This window comes from Phyllobates terribilis, unplaced genomic scaffold (assembly GCF_046119375.1).
Source record: "Phyllobates terribilis strain yellow unplaced genomic scaffold, ASM4611937v1 Scaffold_5__5_contigs__length_657084704, whole genome shotgun sequence".
In the NCBI taxonomy this organism is placed as follows: domain Eukaryota; kingdom Metazoa; phylum Chordata; class Amphibia; order Anura; family Dendrobatidae; genus Phyllobates; species Phyllobates terribilis.
In genome coordinates this window covers 65016962-65041085 of record NW_027362765.1, presented here as the reverse complement: position 1 = coordinate 65041085, position 24124 = coordinate 65016962, and the positions used below count along the sequence as shown (strand labels likewise).

The 24124-nt window shown below is 42.8% G+C and overlaps 1 protein-coding gene across 1 annotated transcript in view; it reads left to right on the top strand.

Annotated features, from left to right (window-relative positions):
• Positions 1-22037, top strand: part of LOC141271455 (uncharacterized) — a 176393-nt gene extending 154356 nt beyond the window's left edge. The window contains exons 12-14 of the mRNA XM_073681526.1: positions 4439-4529; positions 6528-6593; positions 18895-22037. Of these exons, the coding sequence (XP_073537627.1) occupies positions 4439-4529; positions 6528-6593; positions 18895-20066 (1329 nt within the window). The 3' untranslated portion in view covers positions 20067-22037. The remainder of the gene's footprint in view (positions 1-4438; positions 4530-6527; positions 6594-18894) is intronic.
• Positions 22038-24124: the final 2087 nt, after the last annotated feature.

The following is a 24124-nucleotide window of genomic DNA, read 5'->3' as shown; positions in this document are numbered from 1 at the left end:
CTGACCCTCTGTAATGCTCTCCTGCCCAGCTGCAGGGCTGACCCTCTGTAACTCTCCCCTGCGCAGCTGCAGGGCTGACCCTCTGTAACTCTCCCCTGCCCAGCTGCAGGGCTGACCCTCTGTAACTCTCCCCTGCCCAGCTGCAAGGCTGACCCCCTGTAACTCTCCCCTGCCCAGCTGCAGGGCTGACCCCCTGTAACTCTCCCCTGCCCAGCTGCAGGGCTGACCCTCTGTAACTCTCCCCTGCCCAGCTGCAGGGCTGACCCTCTGTAACTCTCCCCTGCCCAGCATCAGGGCTGACCCTCTGTAACTCTCCCCTGCCCAGCTGCAGGGCTGACCCTCTGTAACTCTCCCCTGCCCAGCTGCGGTGCTGACCCTCTGTAACTCTCCCCTGCCCAGCATCAGGGCTGACCCTCTGTAACTCTCCCCTGCCCAGCTGCAGGGCTGACCCTCTGTAACTCTCCCCTGCCCAGCTGCAGGGCTGACCCTCTGTAACTCTCCCCTGCCCAGCATCAGGGCTGACCCTCTGTAACTCTCCCCTGCCCAGCTGCAGGGCTGAACCTCTGTAACTCTCTCCTGCCCAGCTGCAGGGCTGACCCTCTGTAACTCTCCCCTGCCCAGCTCCAGGGCTGACCCTCTGTAACTCTCCCCTGCCCAGCTGCAGGGCTGATCCCTCTGTAACTCTCCCCTGCCCAGCTGCAGGGCTGACCCCTCTGTAACTCTCCCCTGTCCAGCTGCAGGGCTGACCCTCTGTAACTCTCCCCTGCCCGGCTGCGGGGCTGACCCCTCTGTAACTCTCCCCTGCCCGGCTGCGGGGCTGACCCCTCTGTAAATCTCCCCTGCCCGGCTGCGGGGCTGACCCTCTGTAACTCTCGCCTGCCCGGCTGCGGGGCTGACCCTCTGTAACTCTCCCCTGCCCAGCTGCGGGGCTGACCCTCTGTAACTCTCCCCTGCCCGGCTGCAGGGCTGACCCTCTGTAACTCTCCCCTGCCCAGCTGCAAGGCTGACTTTCTTTAACTCTCCAATGCCCGGCTGCGGGGCTGACCCTCTGTAACTCTCCCCTGCCCAGCTGCAAGGCTGATCCTCTGTAACTCTCCCCTGCCCAGCTGCAAGGCTGATTTTCTGTAACTCTCCCCTGTCCAGCTGTGGGCCTGACCCTCTGTAAGTCTCCCCTGCCCGGCTTCTGGGCTGACCCGTAACTCTCCCCTGCCAAGCTGTGGGGCTGACCCTCTGTTACTCTCCCCTGCCCAGCTGCAGGGCTGACCCTCTGTAACCCCCCTGCCTGGCTGCAGGGCTGACCCTCTGTAACTCTCTCCTACCCAGCTGCAGGGCTGACCCTCTGTAATGCTCTCCTGCCCAGCTGCAGGGCTGACTCTCTGTAACTCTCCCCTGCCCAGCTGCAGGGCTGACTCTCTGTAACTCTCCCCTGCCCAGCTGCAGGGCTGACCCTGTGTAACTCTCCCCTGCCCAGCTGCAGGGCTGACCCTGTGTAACTCTCCCCTGCCCAGCTGCAGGGCTGACCCTGTGTAACTCTCCCCTGCCCAGCTGCAGGGCTGACCCTGCGTAACTCTCCCCTGCCCAGCTGCAGGGCTGACCCTATGTAACTCTCCCCTGCCCAGCTGCAGGGCTGACCCTATGTAACTCTCCCCTGCCCAGCTGCAGGGCTGACTCTCTGTAACTCTCCCCTGCCCAGCTGCAGGGCTGACCCTATGTAACTCTCCTCCTGCCCAGCTGCAGGGCTGACCCTGTGTAACTCTCCCCTGCCCAGCTGCAGGGCTGACCCTGTGTAACTCTCCCCTGCCCAGCTGCAGGGCTGACCCTGCGTAACTCTCCCCTGCCCAGCTGCAGGGCTGACCCTATGTAACTCTCCCCTGCCCAGCTGCAGGGCTGACTCTCTGTAACTCTCCCCTGCCCAGCTGCAGGGCTGACCCTATGTAACTCTCCTCCTGCCCAGCTGCAGGGCTGACCCTCTGTAACTCTCTCCTGCCCAACTACCTACTCTCCTATAAGTTTCACATAAAGGTGACTACAATGAATGATAGCATTGACAGGTACACAATAGTTTGCATCAGTGTCCTATAATAACAGTATATTCTGCAGCACCACAATTATGCAATTCTGTTCAGGGGTTGCCAGATTTGTACACCATTTTACACCAGGAACATGACAGTGAGTTTTCCTTGCTTCCTCGGCTTTCACAGTTCTCAGATATAAAGCATCTCTGGGACGACGTACAATGAGATGTTCAGAGATTGTCAGCACCTTCATCTAATTTGCAGTTGTGAAGACAAATGGCAGGCCAATGAGCTACTAGATGGGTGTCTCTAGTAATGTGGCCATTCAGTGTGTTTTATACCTGGTGAAGATGACAGGATAAAGCAGATCATAGACATTAGATGTTGTCTGGATCTTCTCACAATGTGGCCATTCAGTGTATGTTTTATATCTGGTGGAGATGACAGGATAAAGCTGATCATATACATTAGATGTTGTCTGGATCTTCTCACAATGTGGCCATTCAGTGTATGTTTTATACTTGGTGGAGATGACAGGATAAAGCTGATCATAGACATTAGATGTTGTCTGGATCTTCTTACAATGTGGCCATTCAGTGTATGTTTTATATCTGGTGGAGATGACAGGATAAAGCTGATCATAGACATTAGATGTTGTCTGGATCTTCTCACAATGTGGCCATTCAGTGTATGTTTTATACTTGGTGGAGATGACAGGATAAAGCTGATCATAGACATTAGATGTTGTCTGGATCTTCTCACAATGTGGCCATTCAGTGTATGTTTTATACTTGGTGGAGATGACAGGATAAAGCTGATCATAGACATTAGATGTTGTCTGGATCTTCTCACAATGTGGCCATTCAGTGTATGTTTTATATCTGGTGGAGATGACAGGATAAAGCTGATCATAGACATTAGATGTTGTCTGGATCTTCTCACAATGTGGCCATTCAGTGTATGTTTTATACTTGGTGGAGATGACAGGATAAAGCTGATCATAGACATTAGATGTTGTCTGGATCTTCTCACAATGTGGCCATTCAGTGCATGTTTTATACTTGGTGGAGATGACAGGATAAAGCTGATCATAGACATTAGATGTTGTCTGGATCTTCTCACAATGTGGCCATTCAGTGTATGTTTTATATCTGGTGGAGATGACAGGATAAAGCTGATCATAGACATTAGATGTTGTCTGGATCTTCTCACAATGTGGCCATTCAGTGCATGTTTTATACTTGGTGGAGATGACAGGATAAAGCTGATCATAGACATTAGATGTTGTCTGGATCTTCTCACAATGTGGCCATTCAGTGTATGTTTTATATCTGGTGGAGATGACAGGATAAAGCTGATCATAGACATTAGATGTTGTCTGGATCTTCTCACAATGTGGCCATTCAGTGTATGTTTTATATCTGGTGGAGATGACAGGATAAAGCTGATCATAGACATTAGATGTTGTCTGGATCTTCTCACAATGTGGCCATTCAGTGTATGTTTTATACTTGGTGGAGATGACAGGATAAAGCTGATCATAGACATTAGATGTTGTCTGGATCTTCTCACAATGTGGCCATTCAGTGTATGTTTTATATCTGGTGGAGATGACAGGATAAAGCTGATCATAGACATTAGATGTTGTCTGGATCTTCTCACAATGTGGCCATTCAGTGTATGTTTTATACTTGGTGGAGATGACAGGATAAAGCTGATCATAGACATTAGATGTTGTCTGGATCTTCTCACAATGTGGCCATTCAGTGTATGTTTTATATCTGGTGGAGATGACAGGATAAAGCTGATCATAGACATTAGATGTTGTCTGGATCTTCTCACAATGTGGCCATTCAGTGCATGTTTTATACTTGGTGGAGATGACAGGATAAAGCTGATCATAGACATTAGATGTTGTCTGGATCTTCTCACAATGTGGCCATTCAGTGTATGTTTTATATCTGGTGGAGATGACAGGATAAAGCTGATCATAGACATTAGATGTTGTCTGGATCTTCTCACAATGTGGCCATTCAGTGTTTTTTTTATATCTGGTGGAGATGACAGGATAAAGCTGATCATAGACATTAGATGTTGTCTGGATCTTCTCACAATGTGGCCATTCAGTGTATGTTTTATACTTGGAGATGACAGGATAAAGCTGATCATAGACATTAGATGTTGTCTGGATCTTCTCACAATGTGACCATTCAGTGTATGTTTTATATCTGGTGGAGATGACAGGATAAAGCTGATCATAGACATTAGATGTTGTCTGAATCTTCTCACAATTTTCTGGTTATCGAGACTGCTGGTTCGAAAAAGGAACAAATGGGTTAGATTTTGTTTTATCATTGTTGTTTTTCAAAATCATTTCACGAAATGTCTTCATCTGTCTGTGACTTTTACAATATTTCTTTTAGGGTGAAGATCTGCCCCATATTAATACTACAGAAACATATGTGAGGGGTGATGAGTGGTGTAAAGAGGAGATTCCTACATATGACTACCCAGGTGAGTACTGACCACTAAATGCAGAGAAGTCACAGATTCTTCTCAGTCACTGACTTGTAGAATAATTATAACTAGAAGTTACATTTTTTTGGTGGGAGTGCAGTGGGGTAAGATATGCTGAATTCATAAAAAAACGCTGTTTCTCCTCTGATCTCCTGTCAGTGAGAGATCAGAGGAGACACACTGTGACAAGTGCTGCTGACAAGAACTGTGTCAGTCAGCAATTTGTTCTAAAATAAAAAAACAGATAAAGTTAGTTAAGCTAAAGTTAGGGTTAGACTAGGGTTAGGCTAAAGTTAGGGTTGGGCTAAAGTTAGGGTTAGACTAGGGTTGGGCTAAAGTTGGGGTTGGGCTAAAGTTCGGGTTAGGTTGGGTTAGACTAGGGTTAGGGTTTAGGCTAAGGTTAGGCTAGGATTAGGTTAGGGTTAGGCTTGATCGCAATGGTTTTACCAATAATTTGATAGTAATCTCGTCAGTTAGTCTAATCAGTTAGTTTTTATATTTTTTGACGAGACTAATAAAATGGCCCATCAGTCTTATACTTCAGAGGAGGCGTCTGCCCTTTTATGTTCTGACAGCGAAGAATGTGCAGTGTCAGATGGCGATATGGATTTCGAGGGCTTTAGTAGCGGCGACAGTGATAGCTCAGAGCCGTGATTCTGGTCCTCCCTCACACACAAGGACCACTACAACAATAGGGGCAAATAGCGCTACTGGAGAAACGTCTCCAAATCATGGAACACTGCCCAGTACAAGCGTTGTCCCGGCTATTAGTGAATTTGTGCACGCCAATGTACAAGGGGCGTTGCCACTTGATGAAGCATTTCCCAGATGGGAGGCTTCGGATTCGGCTGCTCCATTCAGCCCTGATTTCAACGCCATTCCTGGTATAAATGTGGAGGTGGAAGATTTTGGACGAATTAATTTTTGTAAATTTGTTTTTGACAGATGGCTAGCTAGAGCATATTGTCCTGCAAACAAATTTATACGCGTCCCAATTCTTCAGCCAGAATCCGCAATCCTATTATGCTAGGTCAAATTTATGGACGCCAACTAATATTCCGGAAAATTAAAATTTTTTAGGACTTACATTTGCCATGAGGCTTGTTAAAAAACAAAACATCATTTGGTCCTACTGGTCTAACTGCCTTGTTCAATCCACCCCTATGTTTTCAGTTGTTCTTCCTAGGACCCGTTATGAAATGCTTATGAGGTTTTGCCATTTTTACGACAATAGTCAATGCCTGCCCAGAAATGCCCCAGAATATGAAAGATGATATAAAATCAGATCTATCATTGAAGGCTTGACAGGAAAGTTCTTAAGGCTCTACACCCCAACACAAAACATTTCTATTGATGAGTCCCTTGTAAAATCCAAAGGAAGACTGCACCTCGAGCAATTTATTCCATCTAAGAGGGCAAGGTTTGGAATAAAGCTGTATAAAGTGTGTGAGAGGTCAACTGGATACAGCTTTTCGCATTTATGAGGGGAAATATGGCCAACTAAATCCACTAGGATGCCCTACTTTTCTAGGGACATCTGGAAAAATTGTTTGGGAGCTGATAAGTCCATTTTTACAAAAAGGCTACAATCTTTATGTGGACAATTATTACACCAGCATACCCCTATTTAAAAGTCTGGTTGAACACAACATAGGGGCTTGTGGGACCATTCGTAAAAACCGTCAGGGGTTTCCACAATCGTTGGTCAACGAAAAGTTCCAAAAAGGGCAGTCAGGGGCTGTACACAATGGAGAGCTGCTTGCCCTCAAGTATAAGGATAAGAAGGATATTTTTGTCCTCAGTTCGATCCACACAGATGCCACAAGGGCCACTGTATAACTAGAATCCACTACTCCAAAGCAAAAACCTGTGTCAGTCATTGACTACAACAAACACATGGAGGGTGTGGACCTTGCAGACCAGGTTCTACAGCCATACCAGGTATCAAGAAAATCATATACCTGGTATTAAAAGTTAGTCATTTATTTGTTTCAGGTACAGAGACATATGTGATGGGTGATGAACGGTGTAAAGAGGAGATTCCTACATATGACTACCCAGGTGAGTAGTGACCACTAAATGCTGAGAAGTCACAGATTCTACTCAGTCACTGGCTTGTAGAATAACTATAACTAGAAGTTCAATTATTTTGGTGGGGTAAGATATGCTCAGTTCATTAGGACGCGCACGGCAATCTCGTGCACATCCTCTCAATGGCTCGCGCCTCTGTGCACCTTGATAGAATTGGTACTCAAGTTATGGATGGACTGGAGCAATATTTCTGACGTGCATAAATTATGGCACTGCAGTGGCATAGGCACTTTAAGAAATCGTCCCCTAAGTGCTTAAAAAAAAGCTTTTTACACTGTTTTGTATGATGGTTTCTCCACTGCATCCATAGCACGTTTCTGAGCTGCTGCAGAGGAGATGACTCTTTATTCACAGTCCTGTCCATCACAGGTCACTGTGCTCAGTGGATATCTCTAAGCATATTTTGAAGCATATTAGTGTCAGTGACCTCTTATATATACAACCCCTAGCAAAAATTATGGAATCACCGGGCTCGGAGGATGTTCATTCAGTTGTTTAATGTTGTTGAAAAAAGGCAGATCACAGACATGGCACAAAACTAAAGTCATTTCAAATGGCAACTTTAAGAAACACTAAAAGAAATCAAGATTAAAAATGTGGTACTCAGTAAGGGTCATTTTTTTTCAGACCAAGCAGAGGGAAAAAATTATGGAATCACTAAATTCTGAGGAAAAAATTATGGAATCATGAAAAACAAACACACAAAAGGACACTCCAATACATCACTAGTATTTTGTTGCACCACCTCTGGCTTTAATAACAGCTTGCAGTCTCTGAGGCATGGACTCAATGAGTGACAAACAGTACTCTTCATCAATCTGGCTCCAACTGAGGGGGGGGGGTTGGGTTTTACAGAACTTCAACAGTAACGACTAATGCAAACAGTAAATAGTTCAATCGGCACTCACTGTCTGACTGCTACTACAAAAATAAAGCAGGCTATAATAATTCTATATAATATTATTAATTATTAATAATAATTTTAATTATACTGAATAAAAATTGACTTTTTAATCTACCTTTGGTTGTTTAACCCCTTTACGACATAGGGCGTATTAGTACGTATCTGTGCCCTGGGACTTATGGACCAGATACGTATTTATACGCCTTGGCGATTTTGCCCGCACACAGGCTGTGCGGGCGCGATCGCCGCCGGGTGTCAGCTGATTGTCACAGCTGACACCCGGTGCTATGTGCAGGGAGCGGTCCCGCACCGCTCCCGGCACATTCACCCACGCAATGCTGTGATCGAAGTCGATCGCAGCATTGCTGTGGCTAAGGGGAGGTGATCGGAATACTCACCTCCTCTTCCGGCCTCCAGCGCTGTCTGCCGTGGCTTCCAGGATGTTGCCATGACGACCCGATGTCGTCATGACAACATCCGGGTCACCAGACAGCAGGAAGATTTTTTGGACATGCGCAGTGCATCTCCAAACTATCTTCTCCCTGTCCAGCACTGACAGCCTGCATAGCACAGGGATGGTGCTCCATTCCTGTGCCATGCAAGCGATCAAAGAAAAAAAAGTGAAAGTCCCATAGTGGGACAAAGTAAAAAAACTGTCATAAAGTGAAAAAAAAAAAAAAAAAAAAAAAATTGTAAAAATATCAAAAAAATAATCCACCAAAATTAAAAATATAATGTACCCATCAATAAATATTATAAAAAAAACAAAACAATAAAAGTACACATATTTGGTATGGCCGCGTCTGGAACGACCTGACCTATAAAACTGTCCCACTAGTTAACCCCTTCAGTGAACACGGTAAAAAAAAAAAAAAAAAAAATGAAGCAAAAAACAATGCTTTATCACCATACCGCCAAACAAAAAATGGAATAACACGCGATCAAAAAGACGAATATAAATAAAAATGGTACCGCTGAAAACGTCATCTCGTCCCGCAAAAAACAAGCCGCCATACAGCTCCATCAGCCAAAAAATAAAAAGTTATAGCTCTCAGAATAAAGCTATGCTAAAAAATAATTTTTTCTATAAAATTGCTTTTATTATGTAAAAGTGCAAAACATAGAAAAACGATATAAATGTTTTACCGCTGTAAACGTACTGTCCCGAAGAATAAAGCTGCCTTATCAATTTTACCACACGCGGAACAGAATAAAAAAAAAACAATTCCTGAATTGTTGGTTTTTGTTTATTCTGCCTCCCAAAAATCGGAATAGAAAGCGATCAAAAATTGTCACGAGCATGAAAATGGCACCAGTAACAGCGTCAACTCATCCCGCAAAAAACAAGCCGTCACATGACTGTCTGCCAAAATCTGGAAAAATTATAGCTCTCAAAATATGGCGATGCAAAAACTAGATTTTACAAAAAATGCTTCTTTTAGTATGTGACAGCTGTCAATCATAAAAACACCATATGATTCTGGTATCGCTGTAGTCTCACCAACCCGAAGAATAAGGTCGTCTAATCACTTATACCGCACAAGGAACGGCGTAAAAAGTAAACTCTCGGGTTAGGGTTGTGCTAGGGTTAGGGTTGGGCTAGGGTTAGGGCTGGATTTGGGGTTAGGGTTGTGATGGGGTTGGGATTTTTTTCAAAAGTAAGAAAAAAGATGACGATATGGCGACTAGTGTTGAGCGCAAGTGCTCGCTACTTGAGTTTGCATCGGGTGCTCTGGTATGCATTGAGTATCGTGGGTATTTGAGTGACATGCTCGAGTCTCCGCCCCATATGCTTCGCGGCCAAAAAAAACTTTGCGGGGATTGCCTGCCATGCACGAGTGATCCCCGCATGGTTTTTTTTGGGTGTCTAATAACCGTGAAACATGCGGGGCAGGGACTCGAGCATGTCACTCGAGCACACGCAGTACATGGTGCATAACGGAGTACCCGATGCAAGCTCAAGTAGCGAGCACTTGCGCTCAAGACTAATGACAACTTATTCAATATGATGACCTAATGTTATCAAATTCTGTGTCGTACCTCTGGGTTCAAAATGTTCACTATACCCCTTAATAAAATCCTTGAGGGGTATAGTTTCCAAAATGGGGTCACCTGTGGGGGAGCTCCACTGTTTAGGCACATCAGGGGCTCTCCAAACACGACATGGTGTCCGCTAACAAATTGAATGGAAAATCGGCTCAAATTGTTAGCGGATGCCATGTTGCTTTTGGAGAGCCCCTGCGTGCTTAAACATTGGAGCTCCCTCACAAGTGACCCCATTTTGGAAACTAGACCCCCCAAGGCACCTATCTAGATGCATAGTGAGCACTTGGAACCCCCAGGTGCTTCACAAATTGATTCGTAAAAATGAAAAAGTGAAAAAAAAAACACTTTTTCATTTTTACAAATCAATTTGTGAAGCACCTGGGGGTTCCAAGTGCTCACTCTGCATCTAGATAGGTGCCTTGGGGGGTCTAGTTTCCAAAATGGGGGTCACTTGTGGGGGAGCTCCAATGTTTAGGCACATCAGGGGCTCTCCAAACGCAACATGGCGTCCTCTAATTATTCAAGCAAATTTTACAATCAAAAAGTCAAATGGCGCTCCTTCCCTTCCGAGCCCTGCCGTGCGCCCAAACAGTGGTTTTTCCCCACATATGGGGTATATGCTCAGAATCAGGGGGATCCGTTGAAGCGTTCCAGAGTAATTACCTCATAAAGTGACAGTGGTCAGAATTGTAAAAATTGGCCTGGTCATTAACGTGCAAACCACCCTCGGGGGTAAAGGGGTTAAGGATGTTTTTTATTTAAAGAAGCGCGACACTGCGACAATCGCGGCCTGAGCGGGTTCGTATTCCGACCTTTTCCTGGGTTACTAGGAGAGGTTGGTGTTCGGTGATGGAGGCGCGTAGGCCATTGACCAAGTCCACTGCTGACTTAGATATATTGAGGACCTGCTTATTTTTTGGCAGGTGACAGTGGAGCAGCTCGAGTACTTTGAATAATAACCTCGGATATCAGCATTGATGTTGACAGCAATCGGTTTCTACAAACGGATGTTTTCAGGAGATTAACATCCGCTAATTCATTATTACATGCCTCAATGTCCCAAAATACTGCTACTATTAAGGCTGTCTCAGTTGGGGAGTTACTCAGAATGAAGCAGATCTGCTATACTGAGGATAAATTTGGGAGACAGGCAATTTTATCTTAAATCCATAATTGTACAAGGGGGATGTCTGCCAAAAAAGTATTAAGAATGGATTTATGAGGGCTAAAATCACCCCATGTAACCGCTTACTTTGGCAGTCGATTAAAAGAAATGAGCGCAATGAGAAGATTCATTTCATCTCAACTTTTATTCTTTTATTCACGAGTGGCAAACAACGAGAGATATTTTGGCCAAACACTGGCCAGTTTTAAAAACTGAGCCATTGCTGTCATTTTATTTACCTGATACACCACTTATGACCCCAAGGTAATCCAAAAATCTCAAAGATCTACTTGTCCAGAGTCATTATACTCCATGGCCCCATTCTCTTTCGGTTCCAGTGGTCCAGTTCGAGGCTGTTATCCATGTGGCCGCTGTCTTGTCTGTGCCAATGACTCTTGCAGTACCACTTTTGAGTCAGCTGACGATAAACACCATTATGAAATAAAATGTCATATCTCATGTAGTACTACCAATGTAGTGTACTACGCAACATGTGGGTTTTCTAAAATTTGTTGGCCTGACTTCTAGAGAATTAGGGGTAAGAGTTAGGCAGCACGTGAGAGACATTGGTGCGGCCAAGACTGTGGATGACAAGACTACTTTGAAAACTTTGCCACGCCTTTTTAAGGTTAATCATGGCTGTAGTTCAAAATCTCTGATACGGAGCATTGATGTGGTCCATTGTGGCATCAGAGGTGGCAATGTGAAAAAAAACTATTAGCCTAAAGAAAAACTAAGTGGATAGTCTCCTTGGGGACTATGGCCCCTTTTGGTTTAAATGAGACACTCAATTTTGTCCCTTTCCTGTAGCCATCTGCCATCCACCATGTTTTTAAAATTACTATTTTTTTTATTTTTTACTGTTGGTTTTACTGGTTTGTGTTTCTTACTGGTGTGTTTTCTTTTCCCAGCAGCTCCTTCCTTATATTGCTAACTTTTATCTTTTATATAAATATATATGTCCTGGGATGATGCGTTGTTATCATGGTTTGAAGATTTTGGGAGCATCTTTGAGCATCATTTTTCTGTGTGTGCGTGTGTATATACAGTGGGGGAAATAAGTATTTGATCCCTTGATGTTTTTGTAAGTTTGCCCACTGACAAAGACATGAACAGCCTATAATTAGAGTGGACCAAAATTCCTCCTGACATGTGCGCAAACCTCATCATTAACTACAAAAAACGTCTGACTGCTGTGCTTGCCAACAAGGGTTTTGCCACCAAGTATTAAGTGTTGTTTGCCAGAGGGATCATATACCTATTTCTCACTGCAAAATGCAAAAAAATGTATCTAATTTATACAATTTATAATTATAGACTATTCATGTCTTTGTCAGTGGACAAACTTACAAAAACAGTGTTACGGGTCCGGGTGGTGGAACCTCTGTGCTTCTGTGCAAGGAGGGACCAGAGGGGCGTAACTAAGTGCCTACTCGGACCGACCCAGGTCATACGGCGGCTTAGTCGACTCCGTGAACCAGGTACCACTCTGGGACCGACCTTGTGTGAGATCAGGTGACTCCCACGGGTCAGATGACAGAAGCTGACCGATAGAGTGGATAAACACGGCAGGAAGACTCTTGGGTGATCCGGGTAGGCAAGCAGGTGCTTACCTCGGATAGCCAGACAGGTGCTCCGGGTAGGCAAGCTGGCAGGCACGGCAGGTAACTGGCAGGTGCTCCAGGTAGGTAGGTAGGCAGGCTGGCAGGTAACTGGCAGGTGCTCCAGGTAGGCAGGCTGGCGGGCACTGCTGGTCACTGGTAGATGCTCCGGGTAGGCAGGCTGGCAGGAAACTGGCAGGTGCACCGGGTAGGCAGGCTGGCGGGCAGGATTGTTAGACGGACTGGCGGGCAGGACTGTTAGACGGACTGGCGGGCAGGACTGTTAGACGGACTGGCAGGCTAGGCTGACAGGCAGCGGGACATGAGGGCTGAGGAAAGTGTTAGCACACAAAACAACAACCTTGCACAGGCACCTCCATTTTGAAGGAGGTGCCTTATAAAGGGGAAGTCCTCCTGCAATTGGCCGAGGACTCTTTAGGACTACGCGTGCGGCCCCTTTAAGAGGGAGGGAGCACGCGCCCGCCCTAAGCACAGTGCCCAGGAAGCTGCGCGCGGTGTGCGCCACAGCAGGAGGGGAGCAGGAAGACGCCGGACCGGGACCGCGGCGGTGAGGGGAACGGTGTCTCTGCCAGCAGGAGGCAGAGACGCCGATGTTACACACAGCAAGGGATCAAATACTTATTTCCCCCACTGTGTGTAAATAAATATATAAATATATATATGGCAGCTGGCACCAGTTCACACTAGGAGGTGCTGGTCAGGTTTTTCTGGTTTGTATTACTATAAGGGGGTGTTACTGCCTCTTGCCTGATTCTGCACTCCTCCCATTAACCAGCAGGTGTTATATAAACAGCTCTGCTTGCCCTTTAAATGTAGGTGTTTTTAGCCCAGAAGAAGACATGTTTGTCCGTTTAGTTGTAGGCTTGTAGCCCAAAAGTGGCATGTTAGGCAGAGTAGTTACCCATCAGGGGGAGGTTACCTTGCTGTGGTTGATGGGCACACATGAATTGGCCAATTTATGCGCTAAAAACCTTCATTGTTTGTAAGTACTTGTTGCTAAACAAAACAGTTTAGATCTAATATTTTCATTATTTTCATTGTTAAGACGTATCTTGGCCATTTTGACAATATATAGCATATTGGCTTATTTGCACATATGTGCAGTTCTAAATGGTGCTTTCATGCTTATCCCTAAATGGCCAATAAGTACCATGTGACATCTTAATAGAATTTTAGCAATTTGGGACATATAATGCCAACACACACCCTTGACTCAATATACGCGTGTGCAGCTGCCTCTGTCTCACGTCTCCTTCACCTCCCAGTGTCTATATGGTTTGTGCGCATGTCTAGGAGCCATGGTGATGCTCGCGCAAATGCACCCTCCTCCATGACGCCGGCGGTGGTGACTGCTGGGTATATACGGTGCAGTGCGCATAGACCGCCATTATCTCCATTGGTTGACATTCCGGCCATGTGACCCTCTCCTATGATATTTAAGGTCCTACTGGTCAATCTGAGCACACCTACTCCTTGAAAAAGCTGTTTACCTTAAAACGCAAAGCACGCGTCGGGGTCTCTTTGGTGTCCTTTTCCCACCTGGCAGTCTACACTCAGTGCACTTTTATGGGCATGATATAAAGGTTTCTCTATGTCTTTATACCTTAGTGTTACTTTCTCATTGCTTGCATTCTCAGCTTATGACCACTGTCTATTATGTATATAAGTACCATGTGTTATATGGTATATATGTATTTATGTACCATGCAGACATTGTTGTAATGCCCTGCACTCACTGTGTGCGTGCTGTTGTGTTCGGCTGTCTTTGTAGTGTTCCTTTTGTCTTCTAACATTGTCTGTGGTAATCCTTTTACATATTTGTACTAATATATTTGTTTATTCAGCATTAAACTCCAGTGTTGTTCTCCAGTATTCTAATGTTCTATCATGGAGTTGCTTTCTTGTGGGCATGTTAGGTAGAATTTTCTATTACTAGCTGGTCCATTAAGTAAATTATGCACCTAATGGATTTTTGTTTCTTATTTAACTCCGCGTGTCTATTTTTGTACACCTGTATTCTGTTTTATTTTGAATTTGTCCATTTCTTAGCGGCTTTGAAAAGTGCCAGAACAGCAGAATCTCCCCCCCTTTAAGTGACCCCATTTTGGAAATAACACTCTCTGGGAATCCATCTATGGGTGTAGTGACCATTTACCCATGTACCTATTTTCCCATTTAAAGTTTGATGTTAAAACAACATTTTAGTGGTAAAAAAGTGGGAATTATTTTTTCTTCATTGCCCAATGGTATAAATTTCTATGGGGCAGCTGTGGTGTCTGAATTCATCCAGTGGTGCAGTGAGCATACATTCAGAGGAGTAGGTTGTAAAATGCGGTCACTTTTGGGGGTTCTGCTGTTCTGGCACCTCAGGGGCTCTGACAATGTGACTTGTCACCCACAAACCATTCTAGCAAAATTTGCTCTCCAATATGGCGCGTCTTCCCTGCTGAGCATCACACTGTAGCTGAAATGTATTTTCCGACCACATATGGGGTATTGGCATACTCAGGAGACCTTTCACAATCAACTGTGGGGTCCATTTTCTCCTTCTACCCTTGTGAAAATGATAAATTTAAGGCTAAATCAACATTTTCATGACGCCTCTCACCCAGCCAAACCAGAACTCACACTTTGCACTGACTAGGGGCAGTACCCCGAAACACAGTGTCTGCAAATTGAGTTTCTGGTCTTGGCTTTTATCCTAAGTCATGTGACAAGGCTTGTTAAAGGGTTAATATTGACTTTTAGGATTGCTTCTTCCTATAGGTGGCACTAGAGTTCTAGTTCTCTTCCCCTCTGAAGAGACAATTTGCATGAAAAAAACTTTTAATATTTCATTTTCACGTCCTAATATTTTTAAAATTCTGTGAGGCACCTGTGGTATCAAGATGGTCATCACACCAGCCGATGGATTCCTTAAGGGGTGTATTTTCCAAAATGGGGTCACGTGTGGGAGGTTTCCACTGTTTAGGCACCTGAGGGGCTCTCTAAACGCGACATGGTGTCCACTATCTATTACAAGCAATTTTACATTCCAAAATTCAAATGGCACTCATTCCCTTCCGAGCCCTGCCGTGCTCCCAGACAGTAGCTTTCCACCACATATGGGGTATTGGCGTATCGGAGAAATTGCACAACAAATTTTGGGGTTCATTTTTTCTGGCTACCCTTGTGAAAATAAAAAAAATTGGGGCTAAAGTAACATTTTTGTTTCATTTTTTCTTTCCATATTTCATTAATTCCTGTGAAGCACCTGAAGGGTTAATAAACGTAATGAATGTGGTTTTGAGCACCTTGAGGGGTGTAGTTTTTAGAATGGTATCACTTTTGGGTATTTTCTGTCATATAAGTTCCTCAAAGTCACTTCAAATGCGATGTGGTCCCTAAAAAATGGTTTTGTAAATTTTGTTGGAAAAAGGAGAAATTGCTGGTCAACTTTTAACCCTTCTAACTACCTGACAAAAATTTTTTTTCAAAAATTGTGCTGATGTAAAGTAGACGTGGAAAATGTTGTTTATTAACTATTTTGTGTAACATATCTCTCTGGTTTAAGGCCATAAAAATTTAAAGTTTGAAAATTGAGAAATTTTCGGCAAATTTCCTATATTTTCAGAAATAAATGCAAATTGTATCACTAATATGAAATGCAATATGTCCTGAAAAACAATCTCAGAATCGGTGGGATCCGTTGAAGCGTTCCAGAGCTATTACCTCATAAAGTGACACTGGTCAGAATTGAAAAAATTGCCCTGGGCACGAAGGCGAAAACAGGCTCGGGCACGAAAGGGTTAAAAAGATGAACTTTTGTCAAATATATTTTTCTAAAAATGTATGGAAAAATAATATAGTGGCAATTGCAATGAACAGGGTAGTGAAAAAGTGAAAAAAAAACATACTGTGGCAAAAGAATGTGGGAGCTGCATAAGCACCACCATCACTGGTACCAGCCATGTGGGCAGTAGTACTACCAAAAGCAGGTCACAATTGGCCTACTTTGCCTCCGGTAAGCATGTAAGTGGTGTGAAAGCAGAGGGCATTATTGAATTTCATGGCACATCACTTATCTCAGTCACAGGAGGATGATGATGCTACAACTGATAGTGACATCATCAGTTTGAGTCAGTGCTGTGCACAGTCCTCAGCCACAATAACAGTTAATCTTTTACATTGCAGATTCATATTCGTCAGTGACATTTCTTGTCTGTTCTGACTCCTAGTCCCCTGAGCCATAGCAATCTGAGTCTAATGAAGATATATCACAACTTCTTCCAGTTCATTTGTTGGATGAGATGAACAGTCAGGCTTTGTGCTTAGATGAGATGTAGGTGACAATTCAAGCCCTTAGCTGTGTTTATGGCTCTGTCTGTCAGCCATGTTAATAAGGGCACCGGTAGAATCACCAACGGTGCTGAGGCACTCTGCGTCAGAGCAAAATTAGAGGTAGTAATCAGGCAGGAGTGCAAGGAGCTCAGAAAATTTATTGTCTGCTGCGAAAGAGGAGATGATGATGATTGTGTAATGGACAAGACCTGAGCACCAGTTTGGGTGACAAGAAGGTGATTTCATTTGGGAGGAGGGTGGCAGCATGGTGAATAGAGAGAGTAGCCGAGGTTCAGCCAAAATATCTTTCTTTGGGCAGATGTGCTTCTTCTGCAGTCAGCTTTCTAACAAGTGATGCCACAACTGATGTTGCTGGAGGAGGCTCAATAGCATCTGAAAGAGCTAAAGTCTTGGATGGCTGTACAGTTGGTGGTTAGTGGTTTTGCATTGTGAAGGCTTTGCAGGAGGAATACCATGTAGTAAGTTACATAGTTACATAGTTACATAGTTTATAAGGCCGAAAAAAGACAAGCGTCCATCCAGTTCAGCCTATTTCTTGTGCACTGCAGCTATTCCGCAGCATTGATCCAGGGGAACGCAAAAAAAAAACAAAACAAAACAAAAAAAAACATGCGGTATAGGCCAATTGACATCATTGAGGAAAAAATTCACTTCCCGACACCAATCTGGATTAATTAACTATCACTAAGCATAAGATGTAATTTTATTGTTCTCAAGAAAGGCGTCCAGGCCTCTCTTGAACTCATTAAGTGAGTTGGACATCACCACTTCCTCTCCCAGAGAGTTCCTGAGTCTCACGGCTCTGACCGTAAAGAATCCCCTTCTATGCTGGTGCAGGAACCTCCTTTCCTCCAGACGCATAGTGTGCCCCCTCGTCTTTGTCACCATCCTTGGTATAAACAGGTCATGGGAGAGATCTCTGTACTGCCCCCTGATGTATTTATACATGTTTATGAGGTCTCCCCTAAGCCTTCTCTTTTCCAACGTAAATAGGCCTAATTTTGACAACCTCTCTGGGTATTCTAGTAAAATAAATAAAGTAAATAAATTGTAACAGTACATGTAAATAACATAGGGCACAAAGTTGACACTATTTTGATCAAAAGAGCGTAAAATCCATCCCACCATGACATGGTGTACCCAATCAGGATGGACTTTAACTTTTGTAGTTGACATCTCTATGTGCCAGCAGGCCTTAAAATAGACTGGGGCGGAGCAGGACCCAGACCTGACTGTTTATATACCTGCCCCTGTAAAGCTATATAGACAAAATGCACAACCCAAAAAGGGGGAGCCAGACCGCTATATATATACAAAGTACAAAAAACTAAAGCAAAACCAAAGAAATGAACCTGAAACATGTTGTTATAAATGCTATGTGTAGGTGCACAATTCACATGCCGCATGAAAACCTTTGTTCCTTTTGCACTATAAACCGCACCTCTGAAGCCTCGTGAGGCTCAACATTAGCAGTATTGGGTGTCCAATCGGCCAATAATAAACAATTAGTTTTGGCAGCTAATTTTTCTTTGTGTTGGATATTTCCTGGACAGTTGCTGGTCATGGGTGGTATCTAATGTGTATATACTATACGTTGACAGTGAAAAAGCCCAATAACCTGCCTAGTAGCAATAGTAACTGTTGCTCCATTCATCATTTGTCAGTGAATTGTGTGATTGTCCTAACAATTGGTGGTATCAGTAGTGTCAGTTCCTGACAAATTGGTTGCAGCGATGGGATTTCTTCGTGATATCACTTACAAATTGGTGAGATGTGGGATGCTTGTCCTAATATTGTGGCTTATGTGTATATGACCAATCTGCTCCAATGTGCTTTGCTCTGTATTAGACTGCTTGTACCTGTCAGAGAATGTATGAGATTGAATCACTTAATAAATCTGATTTCAGATCTCTTTTATGAGTCTCCTCTAATCATGTAACTGGAACCGATTCATGACAGACACAGTGAAACATGAACTGAGAAGATGGCTATAATAGGGAAGTGACATTTTGAAAGAACTTAACCTGGTGACCTAACACTGTAATCTCAGTCCCTCTTTTGTGGTCTCTTGTCTTATTCTGTCAATAGTTGAATTGTATTACAGTTTGCATGGAAATGCTATAAAGTATATAATAATAATAGTAAAATTCCAATGCAGTGTAACTGAAAAATAATAATAATTTTTATTCTTAGCAGATGACTGTACCAGGCGCTCAGAGGGATGTCTGATATTTTCAGATTTTCCAGCAAATAATCTTGATATCACACCAAATACTTATGAAGAACATGTCATTACGCCGGATACACCTCAGGAACTTCTCAGAAAAAAACTGTCATCTGATCCTTTTCAACAGGTCTTTTTTTCTGCTTCAACAAAGACCAATATGCAAAACAAAAGTCACAGAAGGGCTGTAGAACATGAATTAGCTGACATAGGGAAGAAACCATTTCCATGTCCAGAATGTGGGAAATGTTACAATACTAAATCAGGACTGGTAATACATCAGAGAAATCACACAGGGGAAAAGCCATATTCATGTTCAGAATGTGGGAAATGTTTTACAGACAAATCATGTCTTGTTACACATCAGAGAATTCACACAGGAGAGAAGCCATATTCATGTTCAGAATGTGGGAAATGTTTTAATCGGAAAGCAAGTCTTGTTATACATCTGAGAATTCACACAGGGGAGAAGCCATATTCATGTTCAGAATGTGGGAAACGTTATAGTGAAAAATCAAAACTTAAAATTCATCAAAGAAATCACACGGGAGAGAAGCCATATTCTTGCTCCAAATGTGGGAAAATGTTTAAACAACTATCAGTTTTAATATTACATCAGAGAATTCACACAGAGAAGAAGCCATATTCATGTTCAGAATGTGGGAAATGTTTTAATCAGAAACAAAAGCTTGTTTCTCATCAGAAAAGTCACACAGGGGAGAAGCCATTTTCTTGTTCAGAATGTGGAAAATGTTTTACAGAGAAATCAAATCTTGTTACACATCAGAGAACTCACACAGGGGTGAAGCCTTTTTTATGTTCAGAATGTGGGAAGTGTTATTATTCTAAATCTTCTCTTGTTAGACATCAGAGAACTCACATAGGGGATAAGCAATTTTCTTGCTCAGAATGTGGGAAATGTTTTAACCAAAAAGTACATCTTATTAGACATCAGAGAATTCACACAGGTCAGAAACCATTTTCATGTTCAGAATGTGGGAAATGTTTTAGAGAGAAATCATATCTTTTTGAACATCAGAGAATTCACGCAAGAAATAAGCCTTTTTCATGTTCAGAATATGAGAAATGTTTTACAGAGAAATACAGTCTTGTTATACATCAGTTAAGTCACACAGGGTAGAAGCCATATTCATATTCAGAATGTGGGGAATGTTTGTACAATGAAACAAAACCTCGTTATCCATCAGAGAACTCACACAGGTCAGAAACCATTTTCATGTTCAGAACTAAGGAAAGATTACAATACTAAATTAAGACTTGTAATGCATCCGAGAACTCACACAAGGGAAAATCCTTCTTTCGTGTTCAAATTAAGGGAAATGTTTTAATTAGAAAACAAATCTTGTTACACATCAAAAAACACACACAAAAAAATAGCCGGATATTGCAAAAAGTTTTACATCGAGTGAAATATAAGGAGAGGCCGAGTAACCTACAGCAATATTTAAAGGGGTTGTGCCACCATACAGAATATATTTAACTAAACAGAAAAGGTAGAAATAAATTGTTTTGTAATTTACAGTTATTAAAAAATATGTTCCATTCAAAAAATAACAAGCTTTCATCTGCTGACGCATGCTCCCTGGCTTTATTCCGATCTTCCAGTGGCCGATCAACTGGCCAAGCATGCACAGTTCCTATCATAGAACATTGTTTGCAGAACGGTCACCATTTTGGTCGCTCTTCTCTGAACTTGCTCCAGGTTCTTCATGTCTTTTTTAAGATGTGGTGCCCAGAACTGGATACAGTATTCCAGATGAGGTCTGACCAAAGAGGAGTAGAGGGGGATAATTACTTCACATGATCTAGACTCTATGCTTCTGTTAATGCAACCCAGAATTGTGTTTGCCTTTTTGCTGCTAAATCACACTGTTGACTCATGTTCAGTCTGTGATCTATTAGTATACCGAAGTCTTTTTCACATGTGCTGTTGCTTAGCCTGATTCCTCCCATTTTGTATATGCTTTTTTCATTTTCCTTGCCCAGATATAGGACTTTGCATTTCTCCCTGTTAAAAACCATTCTGTTAGTTACTGCCCACAGTTCCAGTTTGTTTCGATCTTTTTGAATCCTCTCTCTCTTCTCTAGTATTAGCTATCCCTTCTTGCTTTGTGTCATCAGCAAATTTAGTCAGTTTACCCTCAATTCCTTCATTGATAAAGATGTTGAAACAACACAGGGCCCGAGACAAAGCCTTGTGGTACCCAACTTAAGACATTCTTCCAACTGGATGTGCAACCATTTATGACAATTCTTTGGGTCCGATCACTAAGCCAGTTATGAATCCACCTAACAGTTGCCTTGTCCATTGCACAGTGGGTTATTTTTTCAATAAGAATGGTATGAGATTGTAGGGGATCACCCCTTACCGCACATTGAATACACTGTTCCCCTCTGGGTTTTCTGCTTGTGGACTGCCCCCCCCCACCCTTTACCCCCACTTCTTGGTGCTGAGAGAGGGAAATGAACCAAGAAGCAGAGGGACCTGGTGTATGTCTGAGGGAGCAGAGAGGCTCCTGCCTGTTCCTGGTAAAGAGAGACTATAAAAAGAAGCTGTAAATCTCTGGAAGATAACAGCACAGACTTTATCAGGATTTGTTGTCAGGACTGTGTCAAGATTAGAGAAATCCATCCCTTTTTGAAGAATGTTTTCCCTGAAGGATGCTGACCTAAGGTAACACACAGAAGGAAGATATCCAGTATACAAAGGAAAGGTCTCGAGTGACGTGATACTGCTTGGTTACTGCGAACAAGGTGGCAGCCGTCTGCGTCTGATCTGCGCAACAGTAAGCCACTCAACGGAGGTGAACTGTGCTAGGGTTTAGTGTAGTTTTCTTTAGATAGGGCGCTGTAGCAGCGTGGCCCAATTAGCAGAAAGCCAGATAGGGGACCAGCCTAGAGTAGTATGTGAAACTTGATGTGTACTGTTATATTGAGCTTTCATTGCCATAGCTGGAGCATAGCTTTGTGACTCGCTTCAGCTATTTCTTCCTGTATTCATGTTATTCATATTGTTATTGTAAATACTGTTGTTCTCACTTCCCGGCATATAATACTTTTGTAGATAATAAAGCCGGAGTTTTGTTTCAGCCTTCTCGTCTGCTGTGTCATACTTGAATCCTGCCTTGAGGTGTTCTTTGGACACTGCTACAAGATACTTTGTTAAATGCTTTGCTGAAGTCAAGATATACCATATCTACTGTGTTTCCCTGATCCACCCATTTTTTGATTCTGTCATAGAAGGAAATTAAGTTAGTCTGACATGACTTATTAGTTACAAACCCATGCTGGTTCTGGTTAATCACTTCATTCTTATCCAGGTACTTACATACATGTTCTTTAATAATTTGTTCAAAGATCTTTCCTGGTATAGAAGTAAGGCTCACAAGCCTATAGTTCCCTGGGTCCACCTTCTTCAATTTTTTGAAGATAGGGACAACATTCGCTCTTCTCCAGCCTTCTGGGACTTCTCCTGTTCTCCAAGAATTTTCAAAGATTATGGAGAGTGATTCAATAATTTCCTCTGCTATCTCCTTCAGTACCCTAGAATGTAATTCATCAGGACCTGGAGACTTGAATTCATTTATGTTAGCTTAGTATTCCCTCACTATCTCTTTGTTTATAGATAGTGTGGATTCTTCTATTCCTTCAATAGTACAGTGAAGATCAGATGATGTTACATTTACTTTCTTAGAGAACACAGAAGCAAAATAGGAATTTAAAAGTTTGGTCTTCTCTGCATTATTTTTTACCACTTTTACCATTTTCATCCTGTAAAAATCCTATAGCATCTTTGACTTTTATTTTACTTTTGACATACCCCAAAATCCTTTCTTATTGCTTTTGACATCTCTTGCAAGCCTTAATTCATTATCCGCTTTAGCTAATCTGATGCGTGCCTTCCAGGTTCTGCAGACAGCATTATATTCTTCTTTAGGTATGCCTCCCTCTTTCCATTTGACATACATTTCTTTCTTCCTTTTTAGTATGTATTTAAATTCTGTGTTCGTCCATCCTGGTTTCCTTAAATGCTTCCTATTCTTCTCCCTTTTAGGGATTATTAACATGACATATTCCTTCCAAAGCCCATACTAAGGACCAGGGGGCACTCATTACGGTGGAAGAAAGGGTTCTTTACAGTTAGAGCAGTCAGACTGTGGAATGCCTTACCACAAGAGGTAGTAATGGCCGACACTATAACAGCTTGTATAAAAGGGCTGTATGATTTCCTCAATACACATAACATTGTGGGTTATGGATAATTTTGTGACAAAAAATGTATAATTGGTGGAGAAAGGTTGAACTTGATGGAACTAAGTCTTTTTTTTAAATATAGTTACTATGATTTTCTCCAAGGACTTCAAGTGAAGACTACATTTTTTTTTTTTACAATGCTGTTTATACCCAATTTTTACAAACAAAATATAGAAAAATATTTCAAGCTGTGAAAGCAATAAGCCTTGAGTTATATATTCACTAGAAGTACAACTGGGCAATAAAATAAATATAACCAATAAGATACCTAGCCAAGGTCCGGATTGTCAGTTCCTCTCTTTGCTGTTGGGTTGGGAGTGAAGAGAGGAGGGAGGAGAAGTAGAACATATTCTGGCATTTTACATTAGATCCATTACATGTGATACAGAGCAATAATTTGTAATCTGTGTCCTCCAGAACATATTCCTAAACCACATCATTCTTATAGGTGTGGACTGTGCCACTAGCAGACACAAACAGAAGAGGGCCCCTGTGCAAGAACAGTATATGGGCCCCCTTACCTCTTGCGCTCTTGTGTGGTAGCACAGGTTGCACCAATGATATGTCTGCCCCTGACCATATATTATATTTATTGATGAGACATTTCTCTTATGTTATCAGGTATATTGTTTCATGTTCAGTTAATGACCATATCATTTTCCATCCTTATTAAGATTGAATATTTATTCCTTGCTATTATGTTTTTGTATAATATTGTATTGGTAATAGAGATGGGAGAATCGATTCGCAGAAGTCTGGTCCATCCGAAGGTGATCAGAGACCACTAAATGGGAGTCCTGCAAATCTCTCTACGTCTCGGCATTCCCGGCTCCTCTTCTGATTACTTAGCTGGCTCAATATTATTATTGCAGAATGATGCACACACAAAGTCACTCCAGACCGGCTAATAAAAAGAAGAATCGG